This window comes from Protomyctophum bolini (assembly GCF_963924005.1).
Source record: "Protomyctophum bolini genome assembly, chromosome: 2".
Taxonomy (NCBI): domain Eukaryota; kingdom Metazoa; phylum Chordata; class Actinopteri; order Myctophiformes; family Myctophidae; genus Protomyctophum; species Protomyctophum bolini.
The window spans coordinates 8,728,338-8,751,551 of NC_137863.1; the positions used below are offsets into that span (position 1 = coordinate 8,728,338).

At 41.8% G+C, this 23,214-nt stretch overlaps 1 protein-coding gene across 3 annotated transcripts in view; it reads left to right on the forward strand.

Annotated features, from left to right (window-relative positions):
• The first annotated feature begins 2,042 nt into the window (after positions 1 to 2,042).
• Positions 2,043 to 23,214, forward strand: part of LOC308328306 (histone deacetylase 7-like) — a 66,439-nt gene continuing 45,267 nt past the window's right edge. For 2 of the 3 annotated variants that reach the window (XM_080782074.1, XM_080782075.1), the window contains exon 1: positions 2,043 to 2,235. In XM_080782074.1, the coding sequence (XP_080638200.1) occupies positions 2,217 to 2,235 (19 nt within the window). In that variant the 5' untranslated portion in view covers positions 2,043 to 2,216. Of the gene's footprint in view, positions 2,236 to 11,194; positions 11,529 to 23,214 lie in introns of those variants that run through there. The other variant, XM_080782077.1, reaches the window with a different exon arrangement.

Sequence of the window (23,214 nt, forward strand, 5' to 3'; positions counted from 1 at the left end):
ATGAAATCACCACAAGCCACAAGGTAACTGTTGCCTTCGAAAACATCACACAGTGGAATACGCCTACAGCGTAAATGATCAAATCTTCCAATAAACTACTTTTGGTCTCCCGTCATGTTGCCAAGCATTTTATAGAATTTGATTTAAATTTAAATATTTCTATTAAAACAAATCCTACTATAAATGCGCCAACGATCTCCGCATGCGTACGTGAGTGTTTGTACGGTTGTAATGCACGTAACTCGAGAACCGTTTAACTTCACATTCGACACACGCGTTCCACACCCCCACAGGGAGCGTTCCACACCCCCACAGGGAGCGTTCCACACCCCCACAGGGAGGTTCCACACCCCCACAGGGAGTGCAGTGCCAGGTATCGAGTCAGTCTCCAGAACCACCACAAAGGGCTCTGGTTAGGCTCTGCCAGTGGGCCTAATGAGGCCAAGTCCATTCACCTGTGCAATTTCCAGCCTCTGCCTCAGCCAATTGAGGCTCAACCAATCAGGCTCTGTCAGTGGGCCGAATTGATTGCCAAGTACACTTTTCAGTTTTCAGTCTTCACACACACACACACACACACACACACACACACACACACACAGGCACATACACAGATCTCCACGTGGGACACCGGCTGACAGTTAAAACAGGTGCTATGACAACGTATATCATCAGGTTCCCAAGTTGCATCGTTCCCAAGTAGGCCGGTGGCCGACTGTTAACGGGCACGTACAGGTCTAGTTAATTTAAAGACACAAAGAATGCAATGAAAAGATGGCCTGCTTGCCCGCCAGTGTAATGTGATCGAGTTATCGGTTATGTGACGCCATATTGGACACGTGAGGGCATGACATGTAATTTAAACAGCTCCACAAAGACTTAATCTATAATAATCACAACCTAGGCCTAGTTGGTCCTAGTAGGTCGGGAGTGGCTTATTGTCTGCATCAGCCGGTAACACGCAGGAGTCTGTCCCCATTACAATGCACTAGACCCTTGGGAGATGGATGCTGAGGGCGCAAATCCACGGGTTCATCCACTTTTAATTTGCATTGTAATCCCCATAGGGGGATTTTAGACCGTCTCACATAAGAACTGTGTTTGAAAAATAAACATGTCATCTCGGCCGTTACACTCGTATGGATATGAAGAATCAACTGACTGAGAGAAAACGCTATTGTTACTGCTCCTGAATTAGTTAAGTTTTCGCTAGAAACAGACTATATCATATTATGAGTGACTGACGGTCGCAAACGATACAGAGACACCTCCCCGACAATAATGCAGAGACAGCTTGTTTATTTTTATGCTTATATGAAACAATTTTAAGATGACCCCATGTTATTCTCCATAGAGAAATTACTTCCGTGAACCAGGGGAATCGAGGGGATGAGCGAGTGACGTCAGGACTTCGGCGCTCTATACTTGTGATATTATACAATAGAATCATGTAGCTAAAGTGCAGCAGCCAGGTCCATGCATCATGCATTTGTGCACTCAACTCTCTTTATGAATATGACAGGAATTTAGTTTGCCTGATGAACTCAACTTGCATTGGAAATAGTATTCACATCTTTCTTTGTGTCAACTCAAATGTGTTAGTATTGTGTCTTTACCCTATGTGATGTTAATTGATATACCGTTCTTATTTTGGTACTGTGTGTACTGTGTGTGCATCCTGATGCAACACTTCCTGCTATTGTCTGTCAGAATCAAGCCCCACTCCCTCCCCGCTGCCTCTCTCTCTCTCTATCACAGACACACAAACATGCAGTATATATATATATATATATATATATTTCTTTTTACCTCTTCCTCTGCCCCTAGCTTCTGATTCAGAGGCAGCACTGACAAAGTTAAAGGGGACTGATAGGGCAGAGCAACTGTGTCCTTTCTGAAAGAGAGAGAGAGAGAGAGAGAGAGAGAGAGAGAGAGAGAGAGAGAGAGAGAAGGGGGAGGCAGAGAGAGAGGGAAGAGACGGAGAGAAAAGGAGAGACTAAGTTCACAGAAGAGAAAGCGCGAGATATTGAAAAGTGAGAGGGAGCCCCTTGAGAGTTGAGTCTGTCTCACTGTGTGCACACCGTATAGGCTCTCTATAGCACTACATGCAGCACCACTCCCCTGTCAAAGCAGGATCTATCCTCACAGCCTCTTAACCCATGTCCCAGTGCTGCTTCTGAGACTGACCTGACACAACGAGGGACCTCATATACTGGATGTCCGCACCCAAACCTGGTAAGGAACATGTTTTCACGCTTGAATCTTTCTGCATATATGATCACATTAGAAGCCTATAACTGTCCTTGTAGTCGTGATTGGTTGGTCATAAGAAAGCATGTAAAAGGTCCTTACTTGTTTTCTGTTTAAGGATAGCCTATATAGATGGTTCTTTTTTAGTTAGTTCTGTCCCACTGTGTGCAGATGGAGAGGCACACTTTTTCAGGATTGTCAACTGTCAAGGTTGTGAGTTGAGTGCGTGACTGGTATCGTTGTGTTCAGTGTGCTCTGTTATTGCCGGCAGATGGTCAGCATTGGTTGGCTTGAAGTGTGGGAAGCTTTGGTTCCTTCTGGGCTGGCTGCTCTGTAGCTGTTTCTCCTTACATTGCTATCAGTGGAAATACCTCACAGTCATAGGCTACAGACAAAAAAAAAACAAGGCATGTTTCGGGGGTTCATTGCGGTTCGAGCAATGGAAAAAAAGAATAATTGTGCCTCATTTTCTTTCCGTTTTGTTGTTTGGCTTTGGAGGTGTCGTTTCTCAGGACGGGGAAGGGGAGAAAATTGGAAACAGACCCGCCCACCCCACCCACCCACCCACCCACATATTCCGGAGAGTTTAGACTGTCCTAAAAAGTATCAGTGCCCAAACAACAGGGACGACACAACAAACAACTCTCTCACACCACTAATTCAAAGGAAAGTGGTACACGCACTGCACGGACAGTGTGTGTGTGTGTGTGTGTGTGTGTGTGTGTGTGTGTGTGTGTGTGTGAGAGAGAGAGAGAGAGAGAGAGAGAGAGAGAGACACAGAGAGAGAGAGAGAGACTCAAGGGGGTTTCTTTTGGGAGGGGGAGTATGGGGGTATTTCCCTAAGTGTGACATGTTTTGGGTACCCTGTGTCACTTTTCCCACAGAGAGAGGTTGGTGAGTGAGGCTGTAAATGGGCTGATGGCAGTGAGAGTGAACTGGGCTGCTGTCTGTCACAACATGGGCTGTGTCTTCCATACTAGAGTAAAACAAAGTTATTTTGGGTACATTTCCTGATTTTTGTTTTAGATAATATTACCCTCTCCTGTCCTGTGCATCCCAATATCATTTCCAGACGCTGACGCTCTGTGAATCCCCTTTCGTAGTTTCATAGTTCCACCCTAGAATTGCATCCTTTGCCAATAGAGTGTAGAAACTTAAATCAGAATGTGAATAAAAACTAAGAAAGATTATATGCCATTTTGTAGCCTTCTCCATTTGTTTTGGTTTTTAACCCATTCTGACCGGGCACCCATTTTGGTGTTAGCATCATGTTATGCTTTACCTATTGAAAAATAGCAGATCTACAAGCTCATATCGCGCCACCGAGTGGCGCGATACGAGCTTGTAGGTCTGCTATTTTTTTTAAATTAGAAGAACGACTGACATTTTTAGAATCTGATCTCAGGTCAGAATGGGTTCATCAGACCAGTGCGTGTGTGTCCAGTGGAAACCTCGTATGAATCTGATCTCAGGTCAGAATGGGTTAATATACACTACACACATCTGTAGCTGGAGAAGATGAAATGCTGGTCTCAGACTTTGCCTGCTCCCTCGTTCCAAAACACTAAACTTTCCCTCTATTTTTACTCTCCCACGAGTGTTCCATTTTTAGAGGCTTGTCTACGTGGTTTGTTGAGCCATAAATCAGGCTTTTACTTTTACCTCTTTTATGTCTGTTCTTACAATAATGGTGTATAATGATGACATTCATGAGGCTATTTTGCTCTAACTCTTGAGGTGACAAACATAAATTACAGTTTCAGGGAGTTTCACCTTGGTTCAAGTTCAGGGATACTATAAAATCCCAGTAAAATCCCTTACAGGTCCATGTTTTACACTCTCAGAGTTGAATTAACACTACAAATATGTCTGTGTGAGTGTGACACTGAAAGTATATAACCTGCTTTGAAAATGAATTTAGCTGTTGAGCAGACCTGAACATTTTGATAACGGCCGCTGCCGATGCTGTTGCTTTTTGGATGTTAGTTTAGTGCGGTGAGGATAAAATAATATGAACTGTCTAATCTATCTATTTGGAAAGGAGAGTATCCTCAGTACATTGTCATACCTTTTTAATCGCCGTACATGACAAAATAGGCCTTGAACTGTAGACTATAATGACAATCAGGTACGCCTACATTTTAGCAGACCACAGCTTGTGTTATATTTTGCTGGACTTCTGTACAGTGTGAAACTATTCATTTTTTTATTGCATTAAATGTAATGTAACCCAATGTCATTTTGAATGAGGGTTGAACAAGAACACTATTGAAAATGGCCAATATGCATAGAGCCATCGGACTCCGTTTTTAATGATTTCATGGACTTGGCAGGGCAGTCTGTATTTCTGTCATTGTGATGAATTATTGGGCTCGAGGTTTGTTTAGTTTGTTATGGTCAAAGGTCAAGAGGTTAAGAGGCCACAGAGAGCTAGACGTGACTGGGGATATATAACTCCCTCTCTCTGTCACTGACAGACGTATACACTCCATCTTTGATGTTTTCACAGCATGAAAATCTTGTTTGTTGGATGCATGTGACCTGGGAACCAAAGGTCTAAATGATCACCAACACTGTTAAGGAGCTGAGTACAGTACCCAATAACTAAGCTTAGTCAGGAAAAGAAAGTATATTTTAAACTTAGGGGAGACCAGCCTTAATTCTCCTATTTAAAAAAAAGCACATAGTTAATAGTGAATTCCAACCTATAAACTAAAGTATACTGTACATTTCCTACCAAAATAATTCTGGAGTCATATTTTCCAAATAAAATGTTTCTATATAACAGCACACAGTCCATAGTGTGATGATCCAGTATGTAACGTTAGTGGATATGTGGATATATATGTATTAGGATGAACAGGCATGTGGAAGTTAATATGGTTAATAGAGTACGAAATTGATTGTGCTGGTGGTGAATGGATTACAGTTGCATTCTATATCTGTATGTATGGTGCACTAGCCCACTTGGCTACCACCCCCTTGTGGAGGAGTATACTTATTGCATGTCTATTATAATCAATGTCATGAACACATTAATACAGTAGCTACTTAGTTGCCAAGAGTCAGTGTAACAGCACATATATATCTTTCAGGAAAACAATTGCAAATGTACCTCTACATTTTGAAAGTATATACATTCATTTCACGTTATTATTATAAACTAGAGCATGGGGCCTCTACAGCAGTGCCCGTTGGTCTTTTATTATTATTTCACTGATATTCTGCGGCTAAACTATTGCGAGTTTAGAAACTTTTAAATGGCTCTTATGGAACTGTTAGTTAACAACGATACTTGGTGGTACGTTATCTGACATACTTTAAAAGGCAAAAAGCCGTTAACCATTTCAAAGGGGTAAACAGCACTGCATTCTCGTGACCTTTTCATATACACATACAGAAAAGTGTGAGGGCGTCGTGGAGCTACACTTTCCAGCATCTCTGTCAGTTTCCAGAGAAACCGCGTGCGCAATAGCTGCTTTCTTTGGGTAGATTAGAACCTCGAGTCTACTGGGAAAGGCTTGATCAGTCAGATGAAACCCACTGTCACAAGCAGTTGGTTCAAAGTCTGGCTGCAGTTTACTGGGGCCTATTTCAATGTGAAAAGTCCTGTGGAGGATTGAAAGCTCTAGTCTCCGCAGTGGTGAGCAGGAACTTTACCCCCAAGCGTCCCGGTGTGGGTCCATTAATCTGAACTTTACCCCTGCTGCACCACCCAAGCGTCCCGGTGTATGTCCATTAATAGGCCTGACGTCGAAATAAAAAAAAATCTTCTAAATCATGACAGTTTTCTGAAATACCTATGTTTCTACCTATGTTTCCAAATTTGCTCCAATTTAAAAAAAATAGCAGATCTACAAGCTCATAGCGCGCCACTCGGTGACGCGCTATGACCTTGTAGATCTGCTATTTTTCAATAGCTAAAGCATGACATGAAGCTAACACCAAATGGGTTCCCGCCCAAAATGGGTTAATCTGAACTTTACCCCTGCGCCACCCAAGCGTCCCGGTGTAGGTCCATTAATCCCAGTAAAGTTTTCTGCCACTGTTCCCTATGTACTGTTTTTTGTTCATTTACAACGTACAAATTACAACAGTGAATTCAATCCGTTATCTGGGTTGCCTTCAGTGACATCCTTGCAGTGAACCAGACTGCTGCTACAGTAGCCCCCCAGATTGCAAACAATTTATCACACCGATGAGCAAGAATGGAAAAAGCTTGGAGAGACACACAAAGCGAGATAGATGGACCCTCCCTGTGTGTGTGTGTGTGTGTGTGTGTGTGTGTGTGTGTGTGTGTGTGTGTGTGTGTGTGTGTGTGTGTGTGTGTGTGTGTGTGTGTGTGTGTGGCGTGAGTGCATACACATCAGCACGTGTTCTTGGGAGTACACATCACTGAAGACCTCACCTAGGCAGTACAGACGGAGCAGCAGGAAAGCACAACAACGCCTCTAATTCCTGAGAAGATTCAAGAAAGGTGGCATGGGCCCCAAAGTCCTAAAAGCTTTCTACAGAGAGCATTCTGGTCTTGGTATGGCAGCTGCACCGACCTCAACCGCAAAGCAATGCAGAGGGTTGTGCGAACCGCCGAACGCATCAGCGGATGTGATCTCCCCCCCATCGAAGCCCTGAACGACCGACGATCGTTGTGTCAGAAAAGATTGTGGAATTATGAAAGCCATCTCAACCGCAGACTATTTGAGATGCTGCCGCATGGAAAACGTTTTCGCAGTCTCAAAGCCACTGGAAACAGACTGCAAAAAAGCTTCTTTCCCCGAACAATCAGTTACATGAACAAACTGATAAGAACCAGAGCGAAACCGGGCAAAGGAAAATGCAATTTGTTGTTTTGAATGTTATGCTATCTATATGCTGCTGTAATGCTGCATTGTCTGTAAGGAAGCCAAACAGAAATAAGTTTTATTCTTATGTACCTGTACACAAGATGTAACAATAAAGTACAACCTTGAGACCTTGAGACCTTTGAGTGTGTATGTCTGTAAGGTTGCGCAGCCCCCTGGACAGAAAACAAATGAGTGTTTGTCTATGGGCGTGGACCCCCTGCCTCCTCCCCTTGCCAGGAAATCTGCCACACAGATAATGTGACACATTCCACAAATAACAACAATATATATAGCGAGAGCCTCTCCTTCAGCTTCAGGAGCACCTATTCACTCATAATCAGAACAATATAGAGAGTCTGTCTTCAGGAGCTATACAGTATAGAGATAGTCTCTCCTTTAGATGATATAGTACAGTATACAAGTAGATTAAAAAAAAAAACAGCTATTTCAACAACTGAACAACTTCTTAACACTAAATGGCCTCGATATCTTCCAGTCAGGTTTTCAACCACACCACCATCACTGACACGGCTCTTAATGTTAATGTTTTCAATGACAACCACTTAAATACAGAAATGCAAAATTTCAGTAACTCAGTGCTGCATTCTTTCTTTCTTTCAAGAAAGAAATTCCAAAAATCAAAGAAATTTTCCATAGATGACCAAAACAAATGTTTAAGTAATAGTGAAAATAGCCGAAGATCTACTATTTTCACTAGTTTGGGTCTTGGGATCGAATTTCTCTTTTGGGTCACGGGCTAAAAGGTTTGGGAACTCCTAAATGACTTACAGTATGTCTCAGCAGGATCTAGAAAAACGTGTCCATGCATTCATATTCAGTATCCTTAAAAACTAAATGGGACAACTACAGTTGATTCAGAAGGCTGCTGCTCGAGTCCAATACCAAGGAAGTGGAGCATATCACTCCAGTTCTTAAATCCTTACACTGGCTCCCTGTGTGTCAAATAATTGATTTCAAAATAAATACTATAGGCCTACTGTTTGTCCATTAAGCTTTGAATGGTTTAGGGCAAAAGGTCTGCTTTATGTCCTTAAAAACAAAAATAAACGTGTGGAAGCAGATTTTCTTTTATGCACCACATATCTGGAACAAACAGAAAACTGCAGGTCTGGGGCGTCCGCTGGCCTAGTGGTCCAGGCGCATGCCACATATAGGCTCTGGCCTGACAGCGTGTCGTGTGTTCGAATCCCATTCATTACGACCTTTGCTGCATATCTCTCCCCATCTCTCCCTCCCTCTTTCCTGTCCCTCTTCACTGTAACTATCAATAAAGGCACAAAAGCCACTAAAAAATTGAAAAGAAAACTGCAGGTCTACTGCCACCAAACTAAACCTAAACTAAAAACATGTTTGCTGCTGCCTTCGATCTGTTCTGCACTGTAATTGTATCCGTTATTGTTTTATGCATCCTACAGTAATGTCATTGTATAATTATATTTCCTTTGCTTAATGTTCTGTATGAAGCACATTGAATTTCCTGAATGTACTATACTAAAATTGCCTTCAGAAGCTCTACTCTGTCCTTCAGAAGCAATAGAGATGTAATGCTATCAAAAATACTAATGTGGAAGTAGATCTTCTCCAGTATTTAGGCCTACTCATATTCAATCAGTTTAGGCATGGAACATCCAAGTGAAATCATTAAAATTGCTTTGCAGTTTGCCTAGCATTAAAACATACGGTACATGCCGTATAGCGCATATACTTGTTTTTGAGTGTGCGTGTACTACACGTACAAATGAAACCAAACCATATGTGGTAATTGTGTGTTAAACAGTGTATAACATACTGTACGTAGCTGTGTGGCACATTATTGTTACTCTTTTTATTTTCTTGCATCTCTATCTTTCAGGCCTTTTGGCTTTTCTTCTCCCATTCTTATCGCGTCACATTCTTATCACAATCTTTCCCTGCCTGTTTTTTTCCCCCCTTTCTTCCATTCCTTTGGCAATCTGCCCTGTGTAACTGCTGTTCCCTCCATCACTGTATTGCCTGACTGCATTCCTCTCATTCCTATTGGCTTCCTGTGACTGGGAGAGAAGTGAACCCCACTGGCCACAAAACTCTACCTTGGAGTGCTACTGAAGACACTGCAGTGCATGAGTGCCAGCATGATGGATGTATCTCATTCTCCATCTTTGTTTGACCGTTGAGTTTGTGGGAACAGTCAAAGCAAAACGTATGCAAATGTAGGCTCAGCAATCTGCTGTGTCTCTCTTGTCTCTTTTGCTTTATTACGATACTATAGTCGTGTGGCGAACACAGTCCAGCTACAAGCTCACAATGCATCACATTGCATCACAAAGCCCTGTGAGCTTGTAGATCAGCTGTTTTCAGTGTGCGTTGCAAAGTGTAAGCAAACCGTTCCTACCTCCATGATTGTTCCCGGTGGAAAGTCTCCGCTCTGCTGCCCTGCATCTGCACACACACACGCACGCATGTGCTCACAGCCTCGCACGTACGCGCACACACACACACACACACACACACACACACACACACACACACACACACACACACACACACACACACACACACACACACACACACACACACACACACACACACACACACACACACACACACACACACACACACACACACACACACACACGTGTAAGAATGCAGTTTTTGGTATTTCTTTTTCTCCAAAACACCTTCAGTCCAGTGCAGGATTATGTACACTGAGGCCCATGCAAACATAATAGTTTAGCAAAAGAATAAGAAAAATAACACAACTAAAATAAGGCTTAAGAATAAATATAAATATTTCTGCACAAATCCGGGTACAGTGCGTATGTGCATTGTCCCACAACCTTTTTTTAATTAACCAAAAACATACATTTTGTAACGGCAAAGGAATATGGGAAAATAATCTGAGATGAAAGCATTTGGGGGCGGTTTATTCAATGGCCTGTTTCCTACACATAGCCTACAGGGCACTGCTCCATGGATTTATCTATACCTGGTCTGATCCTACCATGTTTTACAATTAATTAACTCACCTGAAGCAAGAGTGACAACAATAGAATGAAAAGAACAACTGGTGTCAATTGAACTTGTATGAGCATGTACCCACTTTTGTCTTTATTGATTGGTAATAGAACAATTCTGTGTTTTTGATCAATGTAATTAATGTAATTACAGCCATGTAATTAATCACACATCTTCATAGACAGTCTAACTTCATGCCCAGTGTTTACAAAGGCCATGGCATTCCAACACGAGGACTCGAGAGGGAACCAATTTCCAGACATGCACTAGGCGGCCTAAATAATCATATTTAGCTTATTGGGTTTTTATATCCCTATTAAAGTTATTTGATATTTTATAAGCAATGGGTTTCTTCAGGACTCTCCATGTCTCTCCAGCTCGACTAAATAGAAAATGTGTTTTCAGTTCAGGTCGGGAACCATACAGGACAAACAAGTGGAATTGGAAGTGATGACTATAATGAAACAAAGAAGTGGGCAGACAGACACAATTGGAAATGGAACATTATATGATTTTGAAATTGATCCTCCTGATCCTGATTGGCTGAAATTGGTATCCAATGATCTGGACATCTGTTTATTATATTAAAGAGCTGGAGAAATGGGGAGACTCCTGTTATTGATTTAACACAAAACAAAAGAAAAAGACTGTTTGTTTTAACAAACAAACAGTCAGATAATGAATGAAGATTGAAAATCATCACTGTCTGTGATAATTAAAAGTAGGCGGCGGCCTGTTCATAACAATAACATAACTCTAATGGGCTGTGCAACGTGCATACACACACACACACACACACACACACACACACACACGTTTCGCTACCCACACGAGTTCAGCAGATGGAGCCCTCACACCAATGGTTCATTTACATGAAGCAATGTAGCAGATGAAAGTGAGACTATAGAATTATATCAGTTGAACCAATTGAGAGAGTGAGAGACAGAGAGAGAGAGAGAGAGAGAGAGAGAGAGAGAGGGGAGGGGATGTGAGGAGAGAGAGAGGTGGAGAGAGAGAGAGAGAGGGGAGGGGATGTGAGGAGAGAGAGAGAGAGAGAGAGAGAGAGAGAGGTGTAGCTATAGCAGAGAAGGCAGTGTGATGTCGTGTTTTCGGTGACGCTGGTCAGCAGAGTGTTTTGCTTACATAATTAGTGTCAAAGTTGTGATAAGGTTATGGATCAGTCCAGGACACGGCCCACGAACTCGAGACGTCATGAGAAGTTGTTGTCTTTTAACACCAGAGTATCTTATCTGCGCTGACTGACGCGCAAACAATCAACAATTTGTATAAAAGAGACGATGCTATAAGGACTTGTCTTGAAGTCATCTGTTGCTTTGACGGAGCGCCGCGTTGCCTGCCCTTTGAATTGGTGCGCGTCAACCATGCAGTTGTCTGGTTTATGAAATGATTCTTCAAAAGGTAGGTGCCATGCCGTATAGTCACCGATCATATTATAAAGCATACTCGTTTTGCACAATTAAACCTATACTGTTATAGTTAGTCTATTAAAGATAACTTTTAGACTAGCCTACTTTTTCATGCGCTTACATTTAGTTTGAAGACAAGAGCACGCCGGGGAGTTTTCTGCTGCACCTTGCTGCTGCACCTCGGACAGTTGATTGTCAATTTGTCACGTTATTATTGTCAATCAGTTCAGTTCTTTATTTTGCTGATTTATTGCTGTAACATACAGAGCTATAGTAGCCTACTCTATGATAGCCTACTACTAGCCTATTGCCTATATAAACTCAGGTCCTGAAAAGGCTGAAATACTGACAGGGTTGGCTAGTTGCGCAAACTAATAAATTAAAACTATAGTTTTGCGTTAATAACTGTCATTATTGTCATGCAGATATTACTGGATAGTGTTCCAAATATATGCAAGTCACTTTTATGATTGATAAATAGGCTAAATAAATAAATAAATAGCCTATATATTAAAATAAATGTCATTAATGAACCTAAAACATTATCCAAGTGAGTGTACATTTCAAGACTAATTAGGTTTTGACACAGGTAGACTATACGTGTCAGATGCACCAGTTGCAGATAATTGAGGTGTAATTGGCTTGTGAACCAACTCAAGTTGCTCTGGTAATTGGCCTAATTTGACTTTAAGAATACTAATTAGAGGCACGTTAACTTGAATATAAATTGCAGTGATTATGGTGTTAAGCTGCTTCGAGAGTGCCAGTGTAAAATGACCACCTGGCGGTCTGCAGTGCCCATAACGTCATTGAAAAGTCTGACTCATTCATTGGACAACAAATACTCCGTTGTTTGGTGTACCAGTGGGTGGGCAGCTGTGTGGGAGTGTGTGCTTTCTAATGACATTAGTTATAGCTAAAATTGTTTGATCCCGCCCAAGTCCCCTTAGAACCCATAGAACATTCACACACACACACACACACACACACACACAGCACGCACACACACACGCATACACACACACACACACACACACACGCACACACGCATGTGCGCGCACACACACATACACATATGCACACACACGCACACAGTACACACACGTACGCACATGTACACACACGCGTGTGCACATCCACACACACACACACACACACACACACACACACACACACACACACACACACACACACATGTACTGTAAACACACACACACACACACACACAATCATACACACACGCACATACACACACACACACACACACACACACACACACACACACACACGAACACACACACGAACACACATGAACACACACATGCAGCAGCAGCAGCAGCCATGCGTGGAATAATGTTCTCATGTGTCCAGGTTCCGTCTCTAGACAGGATGAGGTCACAGCCTTAGTCCTGTAGGGCGGATACGGTTACATTAGTTTCACGTGGGTTCTGCCAAAGGAATCGACACCACCTCTCCACTCCCCCCTTTGTGTTGCCTTTTAGATCTCTCCCTCTCTCCTTCCTTCTCTCTTTTTCCCTCTTGCCATCTCGGATAACCAGCTCAAATCATTATTGCTTTGAGTCTGTGCATGCATGCTAGAATATGGAGCATGCAAATACTGTACACGTGTGTGTGCGTGTGTGTGCGTGTGTGTATGTGTGTGTGTGTGTGTGTGTGTGTGTGTGTGAGCGTGTGCGTGCACGTGTGCATACGTGCGCGCACGCATGCGTGCGTGTGTGTTTGTGTGTGTTTACAAAGGCGCATCAGTGAATAAAGACTGTGATCATACCAGCTTGCTTTATATGCCTACGTGATCCGTATCTTCTTACCAGAACCGTTGAACACAAAGGTTTCTTTAAGGCTGACTCCATATTGTGACAACCTAGGCCATCTGCTTTATCACAAAAACAATCCTTCTTGTTGAGCAGATCGACCTGCACGAAACATTGTCACCCATATGGCCCCTTGGATAAACACCTCTTAGCATTGCCATATTCTTTTCCACTCACACAGAAATGGGTTGTTGATTCTAAACTGTATTCCTGAAACAAAAAACTGAATGCATCAATTCTGAGGGAAGTGGGAACCTACTTTTGGCTTTTTGCTTACTGGAAGTCGCTCTGGATTAAGAGCGTCTGCTAAATGCCTAAATTGTGAATTGCTGTGGTCATATCAGCAGTAGCCTGCTAACATTTGTTGTGTGTAGTCTTCCTACCAACATGAACAAACAGTCACTCGATACTGAAGGCTGTTTTCTACGATATTAGGCTGAACCACAGTCACCTGATTTCCTCTTTCACAAAAGTTGGCGCTAGTGACTAGTCATTACCAGTTTATTAGATAGATTCTACTTGTCCTCTTACTTTGCACTGTTGCGCATAGCCTACTTGTTTTTTGTTAGTTTGGCTCCCAAGGCAATAAAGGATTAAGTAAAAAACAAATCTGGGTGTTATCAGTTTTAAATCACATCAACATGCGTACAAAGTCTGCTTTCTTCCATCTTAGAAACTTGGCCATTTGTAACTCGGCAAGATGCAACAGTACCAAACATCTCATTTAAGGAGCGGCATGCAAGGTTTTATTTTTAAGGGGCACTAGCACCTTCTAAACAGCTTTAGTCCCCACACGTCTCAAGATTTGGCATTGACAATGAATGGGGAATTCAGGTCAAATGTCAGCTAAATCTTGTCCCCATACATCTCAATATTTGCCATTGACAATGACCGGAGAAATTACGTCAGAATTCCGCTAAATATTACGTAAATTAAACATCAAAACATTAAACGCCATTGACATTGAAGGGAAAATGTACGTCATATGTAAACGAGCAAATAAGCTAACCAATCACAGGCAACAGGCATTCTGATTGGCCAGTATGAGATGATGCATGATGTTGTATGATGATAAGAGCTGATAATTCCACTAAATATGACGTAAATTAAACATCAAATAAAAATTTACCTTTATTTCTAATGACTTAATTCTTACATTTCCTTTCAACCTCTATTTTATGAATGCAAAGTAATTGAGCAGCATGTCCTCTGTATAAAAAGTGATAATATTGTTATTACTCCCGCAAGCAGAGCGTGCAAACGTACTGTAATCGGCTGCGTATGTCGGTGTTGCCCGTTGGCCAATGGGGGGCCACCAAGTTGTCACCTCGACAGAGTGCATTTCTAGTTGTTACTAGCGCAAGAAGAGCGCGATTGTACATAATTATCTAAAACCATTGCTATAATGTATAAAGCTAAGCCTATTCTAAACCAGAACTCACTATATATGCTGTATTGCTCCCTCATACTCCCATACATCAATTACTGTGTGGAGGTATGGGGGAACAAGTACAGAACAACTATCCAGCCAATATTCCTACTTAATATTTACACCCTAAGGGCTGTATTTTGCGTGTCTTAAGTACCAGGTCTTATTCCCTAACTTGAGTAAACTAAAGACCTGGAGGCGTGATCAATGCTCTTTGGCCACTCAGAATAGCCAAATGGCATTTATCACGCCTCCAGGTCTTTAGTTTACTCAAGTTAGGGAATAAGACCTGGTACTTAAGACACGCAAAATACAGCCCTCAAACTCCAATATATAGTAGATCTAAATACCGCAATAACAATGTATAAGGCACACAATCACCTGCTCCCGAGCTGTATCCAGGAGCTGTTCTGGCCTAGAGAGAGAACCGCTACAACCTAAGAGGCACTTCCATATTCAAACAAACAAATGCTAGAATAAACATCAAAGAGAGGTGCATATCGGTCAGAGGGGTCAAGCTGTGGAATGGATTGGATGACGAACTAAAAAACTGTAGTACAATAAATACATTTTAAGAATTGTATAGATCAAAAATAGTAGATACATAATTATAGAACATTGATATGATGTTTTGTTTTCTCGTTTTGTGTTTTGTTTTGTTGTTTTGTTGTTTTTGTTCTTTTTTGTCTTGTTCCTGTTAACTGTATTGTCCTGTCTGTCTTTGTTTTTGTTTTATGTTATGTTAGTTTGTTTTTGTTTTGTTTTCTTGTTTGTTTTTTCCCCCCTTCTGTTTGCTTTGTTGTATTATTTTACCTATGAAAGCCATTTATTTGTTAGAAGGGTAGGCACTATAAGCTTAGCCTACACCTTTTTGGTCCATGTTTCTTTTGCAAAAAAAAAAGCAGGCACTGTATTGATTTGTTTTAATGACCAAAATAAATAAACTCTACTACATGTACGTATACATACATACGTTACAAATATTGAAACATATCGTAATTACGTCACCATCGACAGCCAGTTATATAATCATGTATAGGCATGTGGGTCAATACATAATCATCGATAGCGAGCTACTCCCCACACTGTTTCTTCAGGAACAGTATTTTCTAATTATAATATTATAATTATTTTCTTAGCACTCTAATTCCTCAACTTATTTGACCCTGTTGTTTTATGCATCTACATGTGACTGATGATCACCTTAGGGAGTTTTTCATCTTTGGGCACTCTTGTTCTTCAAACCCTTGCCTGAGATGCAATATGGCTTTGTTTCTAGTCACTGCTTGGTTGGACAAAAAGCAAAACAGATGAGAAAGAGTTACTGTAGCTGGAGCAGAGGTTTTGAAACATTTTCATGTCACGGATCCCATTTCAAGTTATTCTGTGCAAGTAAAGGGACCCTGATAGGGAAATATGCTTTGGTTTAAATACAATAACATTAAATAAGAAATACATTCATTGTAGTGATATTGAAAGAACGTTAGAATAGTTACGCATAATTGTTGAAAGTTAATTCCGTTACAGTTAACTCCAGCTCATTTTGCTGCCAACCCCCTGGAACCCCTTCAGACCCCCCTGGGTTCCTTGGACCCACTTAACACATTGTCTACTTATGACGGAATACTCCGTCATATAAAATCCAACTGTCAACTGCTTCTGATGGAACGCTCCGTCATATAAGCTTTATTATCGATATCAAACAGGTTTGCTGTTTTTTTTTTTTAGAACGGTTTCACGCATCCGCACTGCTGTTCACTTCTTGTATAGCGGCCGCCTGAAAAGCTGAATAACTAAATCTACAGAGCTCTCCATGGTTTGGACAAAACTCAGATGTTCAGAGGTCCCGATTGGAACATTGGCGTTTTGGATGGCCTCCTTTTAGCTCGCTAGCAGTCTATTCGAACACAATTGGCCAGTGTTCAATCAATATAATACAGTATATTGCCCAGAGTCAGTCAATCACCTAGCTGAAGGTAATAATAGCATTGTGAGTGTGTTGTTTAATTTACACTAGGTGTTACTGTGTGTGCCAGAATGGACAGTTTGCCATTGGATTCAGCTGTTTCACCCTTCCCATTGTATGTCTAAATGTTAGTTTTGGCCTGGTTGGCGGCACCCCTGAAATCAACTCTGACTTATTCCTTAGTCTTTAAATAGTAATCAAACAACACCAAAGTTACTATCGGCAATCTAAGCATCACCTGGCATCCCCTTTTGGTTGATGCCCTTCTGCAGTGAGCTATTTGTGAGAATGAATATAAACCTCTTCCCAGGCTAGATAACCTTTAAAAATCCCCAGTGTTTTCCCAGTGAGTGCCACAGCAGTGTGCTGACAATAGGGACAGTGTTCTGGACAGACCAGAGCCCCAGATCACATTTCCTGTTCCTGATTTGAGATCAACTCAGCTGACTACTGATACACTCTCCTTCCCTTCACACACAGCGTCAGTGAGACCACATTGCTCACAGCATGTATCATGGGAGTGTGCGCGTGTATGTGTGTGTGCGTGCTCGAGCGCGTGCGTGCGTGCGTGCGTGCGTGCGTGCGTGCGTGCGTGCGTGCGTGCGTGCGTGCGTGCGTGCGTGCGTGCGTGCGTGCGTGCGTGCGTGCGTGCGTGCGTGCGTGTGTGTGTGTGTGTGTGTGTGTGCGCGCGTGTGTGTGCGACTGTGCCTACTTGTAGTATTTGTAAACACTCTAACTGTAACTATCAAACTGAGCTGTAGCAATATTAGAAAGTAAAGTAGTAACTTTAGTCTTGATAACTTCAGGGGTGTTTGAGAAACAATGATGCCTTTCTGTTTTGTTAGCCTTATAACCTTTTGGCCTGCGGTAGACTGCCGTACACAGTGTGATATTGTACAATGAAGGACAGCTTCAGTCAGGGGCCCTGGGCACCAGGGGGCCCTCAATAAATAATAATACGTTTTCTTTTTCTTTTCTTTTCTTTTTAGCTCCACATAATTTCCTCCACTAGTCAGAATGGAATAATTGGTGTCTAAATTTGAAAGTGTGTTTTATTGTTGCTGAGAATGCAGCTGAAAAGTGCAATTGTGTGTAAAACAGCAACAATGCGCTAGATTGGCTGTTAACGGTGGGTGGGCCCACTGAGCTGTGTGAGGTCAGGTGATTGGCTGTTAAAGGTGGGTGGGCCCACTGAGCTGTGTGAGGTCAGGTGGAGAGGTGATTCTGGTGGAATCCAGCATTGCATAGCGTCATGCTCGACAGAAAAAGCTAAAAACACTGAAATACACTGGCACTGGTGGATTCTCTCACATGTGCTCTCTGCTTACTATGTGGGTAAAATAAAAAGAAGGTGCTTGTTACTGCCTGACTGTCACTCTGGGGCGGAAATAGGCCAATATAACAACATAAACTGCCCCAAAATGGCCCAAATTTTGCACGCACGCTATGCACGCGCACAACGATTTGCACGTGCATGTGTAGGGGGACCCTCAGAGGTGTTAATCCGGCCCTGGCTTGTTCTCTCTTGACAACCAATGTTTATCCCATTACCTGGATTCCATACAGTGGATCAGTGTCATATATCATGTTTTGTGTTTTGTGCGTGCGTGCGTGGCTGTGTGCGTGCGCGCGTGCGTGTTTATTTCTATACATTTGCATGATTTGCTCAACTGAAGGTGGACAATTTAGGTGCTATAATGTGTGTGTGTGTGTGTGTGTGTGTGTGTGTGTGTGTGTGTGTGTGTGTGTGTGTGAGACGTGCGTGCATGTGTACGTGCATTCATGGCTGCGTGTATCTGTACTGGATTCATAATTATCTCCACCAAGCCAGGAGGCCAGGAGGCAGAGATTATGTTTTCGCCCCTTTTCGTGTGTGTGTAAGTGGGTGCAAGTCTGGAACTAATCTTGCATACCACTGGACCTCACAGAAATTGCTTGCTCAGGGTCGTACAATGACAGTGTCTTGAGACAACTTGTTGGGATTTGGCATTATAATAACATTTTTGTGAATTTAAAATTAACCAATCAAACCTTTTGTGCACATTGCCAGTAGGCCTATGCCAAAGAAGACAAGAATCATTCAAATCAGTCTCATGGTGATGATGGTGACCAGACCGTTTCATATTTTGGTCTAGATCTTGAACCGTATGTGAAACAATTAAAATATATTTTTCCTGGATTTCCAGCTGCCAGCTCCCCATACTGTATATGCAGATTAGGTGCAAACATTACATGTTACATGTCATGCAATAGACATGTACATACCGTATCAGTCAGATTTTTCATTTTCCTTCCTAATTTACTAATTTCCTAGGCCTACTGTATAATATACCGTAGTATTGCAAATACGTTTGTGGAAGGGCCTATTGTACAAGAATGCAACAACCATGAAGACATTGTCAGATCGACCCCAAATCACACATTGAGGGGCCTCTAAACAACACAGAGACAAAATCAACCGACCGTAACTCTTTCACTTGTTGCCGAAATCTATTAGAAAATTAGGCTTCCGAAATTAGTAGGAGAGGCTTATTTTGTACAAACACACCATATATCATGAACACAACATCCAATCAACCCTAAATTGTGGCATATATATAAGTGTACCTTCAAAAGCACTTGCACAAATACGCATGTTTCTGTTTTTGAAAGCCGCCATTACTCACTCCGTCCATGTAGCTGTACAGGTTCAAGAATGTCCACGCATCATCATGTCCGATATTGGCTTTATTTTCAACTCCTCCAGTCACCAAGACACCGTGAAAACTATAATAAAGAAACAATGACATTTTGTTCAGTTTTGGAGTCCATATACATTGTAAACAGTAATTAGAGAGTCCACATGAATGTGCATTCAAATGATCAAACAAAGTCCATATTTCTACATTACAGCAACATTAGCCAATTCACAACAAACACATTACACTCAAAAGAACACAATAAAGAATATGTACCGTGTGCGCCTTTGAACCATGTGCAGATTACTCAATATTTGTCTCTCTCTGACGTTCCCAAAAATACAACTTCACTCCAGGAACTCAGTTCAACCTCTGACCCTTACTGACAGGTGACATCATGTGAGTGACGTCACGTGACACTAATCATGTGACTCCCTTTGCATAGGGCGCATTTTTACCTTGTGATATATTCTTTTAACATATTTATTGCCATTTTTAATTATATTTATTCATAATGAAATCAACCTTTTTATCCAAGTATGATCATAAATGTTACATAAACCAAAACCATATTTAATATAATTTAAGTTTATACAGACAGTTACAGTCCATCTAAAAAATCAATTTCTCTTCAGAAGTGTTAATATTGTAACCTCGACACAGCATAACATCAGAAATGATGCCAGAACGTTCGCATTATGTTCAATCACCGCGGACGCCGCCTAGATTCAGAGAAAACGGCCCAGAAACAGGACCTGGACTCCTGTGTTTCCTTCTTACGAGTGGCTATGGCCGGTCAGGTGACACGTGTGTCGACGTAGTGCAAGGCATATTGGGTTACAGGTGCATGATGGGAAGCCGAGTTTATTTTTTAAGCTAGATGTTTAGCGTGGCGAAGGCGTGTGAACCTCTCGTATGGTTAAAATCATTAGACTTACTCATCCCTGGCTAGGCAACCCGGCCTGGCGGAGATATTCATTCATTCAAGTACAGTGTCGTCGAGTAATACAATATCATATAAAAAACATCACAATACATCAGAAGATCAGGAAAAGGAAAACAAAAAGGTATACAATTACACAGGTTACAAATAAAATAGAAGCCAAGACAAATTTCAAAACGATCTAAAAACAGTTACACACTGTATTGTGGGGATCTGTATGCTCACCAAGGTTTTAAAACAGCTCAGGGGTACCAACCAATGTGGTCAATTTTAATGTAGTTTGCAGGTCATTCCATGTATTAGGGCAACAGAAGCCAAAAGCAGATCTACAGTACCAAGTTCAGAGTTAACTTTTGGTACCTTGAATTTGGGGAAATGACTTGATCTGGTGTGGTGCGGCACGACTCCACGAGTGCCCCCTTCTAGTTTGCAATTACAATTACTGACTTGTCAGTAGAAATAAAAACTCTTTGACAATATATATAGCTGCCAATATAATATCTCAGCTTTACATGATTATAGTGCAGCAATTAGTATGCAGTTGAAGTGCTACCTAGTACCTAGTATATTGTTTTATTATGCGGCACTAAATATTATTTTCTGTACTGAATAAACAGTCAGATTCTGTGAGACCACATTTCAGTCTCATGCCAGCCGCATGACAGCACACCAGATCCAATTTAGCTTGGTTTTCAATGCTACCATTTTTCAACACTTTTTCCACCAAAATGATGAACCCCCCTGAACCGCTCGGTTGAAAAAAAATAAAAGCTTTACTACAATTGTCAGTCTGTTGTGGCCGTGAGAAACATCAAGCGTTGCGCTAAAGAGCGAGCTAGCTTGTGACTTTGACTCTCTCACACGTCTCTACAGTGAGCTAGCAGCGACCTCTCACCTTTCCCCATGGGTCGCCTGAGGGAGACAGTGTCAACTCAGGACCCCCTGACCTTTGGTTGACCGGCCAATAATATTTCCTCTCTGATGATGGCACGGATGTAACAGTAACAGTGCTGTATCGTTAATCCAATGATTGACAGACAGAAGTACAGACAGAAGGAATCCCTAAATACAAAGGGAAGACATCATTGCGCATAACAACTACACCAAGGGGTCTAATGAAGTACTGTCACCTCATAAACACATTAAAAACTGGATTTTTTTATTTAAACAAAGAACCCACACACCGAGCTGTAGATCAAACTCTAGGCTATACAAATTGCATCTGTATAGCCTAGATGTTTATGTAATCACAGACTCGTAGTCCACACCCATATAGGGCTTCATATGGGGCTGAAGATATTGACAAGCACTGACACATACGCACACGCCATATACACACACAGACACATGCGTTTGGGCAATTGGGAACGCTATTAATACATTGACAGGCAAACATATGCATGCGACGCAGGCTCATGAAAACACAAGTGGGGTCGTGCTATTAATATGCTAGGGAAACACACACACACACACACACACACACACACACACACACTCTATGTTCTCAAACACATGTGCACTTGCTGGAATACACACAATAACACAAGTGTTAACCAACAGGTGACACTAAAAATAAACCGGCCTGCCTTCATATACTGAAACTTGTACAAAGAGCTGCTGTATTCCCGTAAAGAAACAAATGTGCACTATTAATATACTATACTGGCACCAAACACGCCAACGCTCTGTACACGCATGCACGCACGCACGCAGGCACAGCCGCGCACACACATGCACACACACACACACACACACACACACACACACACACACACACACACACACACACACACACACACACACACACACACACACACACACACACACACACACACACACACACACACACACAGTCACACAGTCACACACACACACGCTGGTCTGCGCACATACAGTAGGCCTACATGCAGATGCTACAAAAGACCTGCTGTTTACACTCAAAAGAAACAACTGTGCACTATGAATTTCTTGCACTAGGCATTCAGAGGATATAAGCTGTAATCTTTCATCATGATAAAAACTCTCAAGATAATTTTATCGTGGTGAATTTCCATTATTGGCTTAATCATGAATATCTCACGCACGTCTTGAAAAAGTTGAGCAGCTCGACTAACAGTGTTTTACCTTCTGAGAGAGTGTTTTAGTACCAGTGGGTATTCTCACACCTCTACAAGCACAACTAAAGCCCCAAAGAATACTGACTTTCTTTCCACTTCATTTAGAAAAGGACCAAGGTTTGGCACGTCTTACTCTCTAGGAGGCCACAAGGGCAGCAGCAGCACTGTTTGATGACAGAAAAGTGCTACTTTAACTGGTTTAAAGTAGTACAAATAAAGTTTACAACGCCAAATAACTCCAGTTGGACTTAATTTTATTTAAGACTCACACAGTGTTGCTGTTTTCTATTTATTTGCCCTTTATTTGTGCAGAGGCAAGGGACATTGTAATTCATGATTACCTTATTTGATTTGTTTTTTAATTAATGCTGTAACTGTACTGTAACAAAACAAGTCTTTATAAGTTTCTGGGCATTTACATAATTGGGCATATAACTAATTGAACCATGTGAATGCTTCGTGAATCGCAATTATTTTGGCCAGGAGAAATGGCCATGCATGACATGACTTTTTATTTCTTATTTCTTTCATCCCATGATTTTTGCAACCCATTTCTTTCACCCAGTGTCAATTAGCCCATCTAATGTAATCCTGGGCGCTACACTATTAATGCGTCCGACATTACATTTTTATATCCTACTTGGCACACACTGGATGGATGGGCGCACATACTGTACACGCAGGCACACACACGCAAGCACACACACACACAC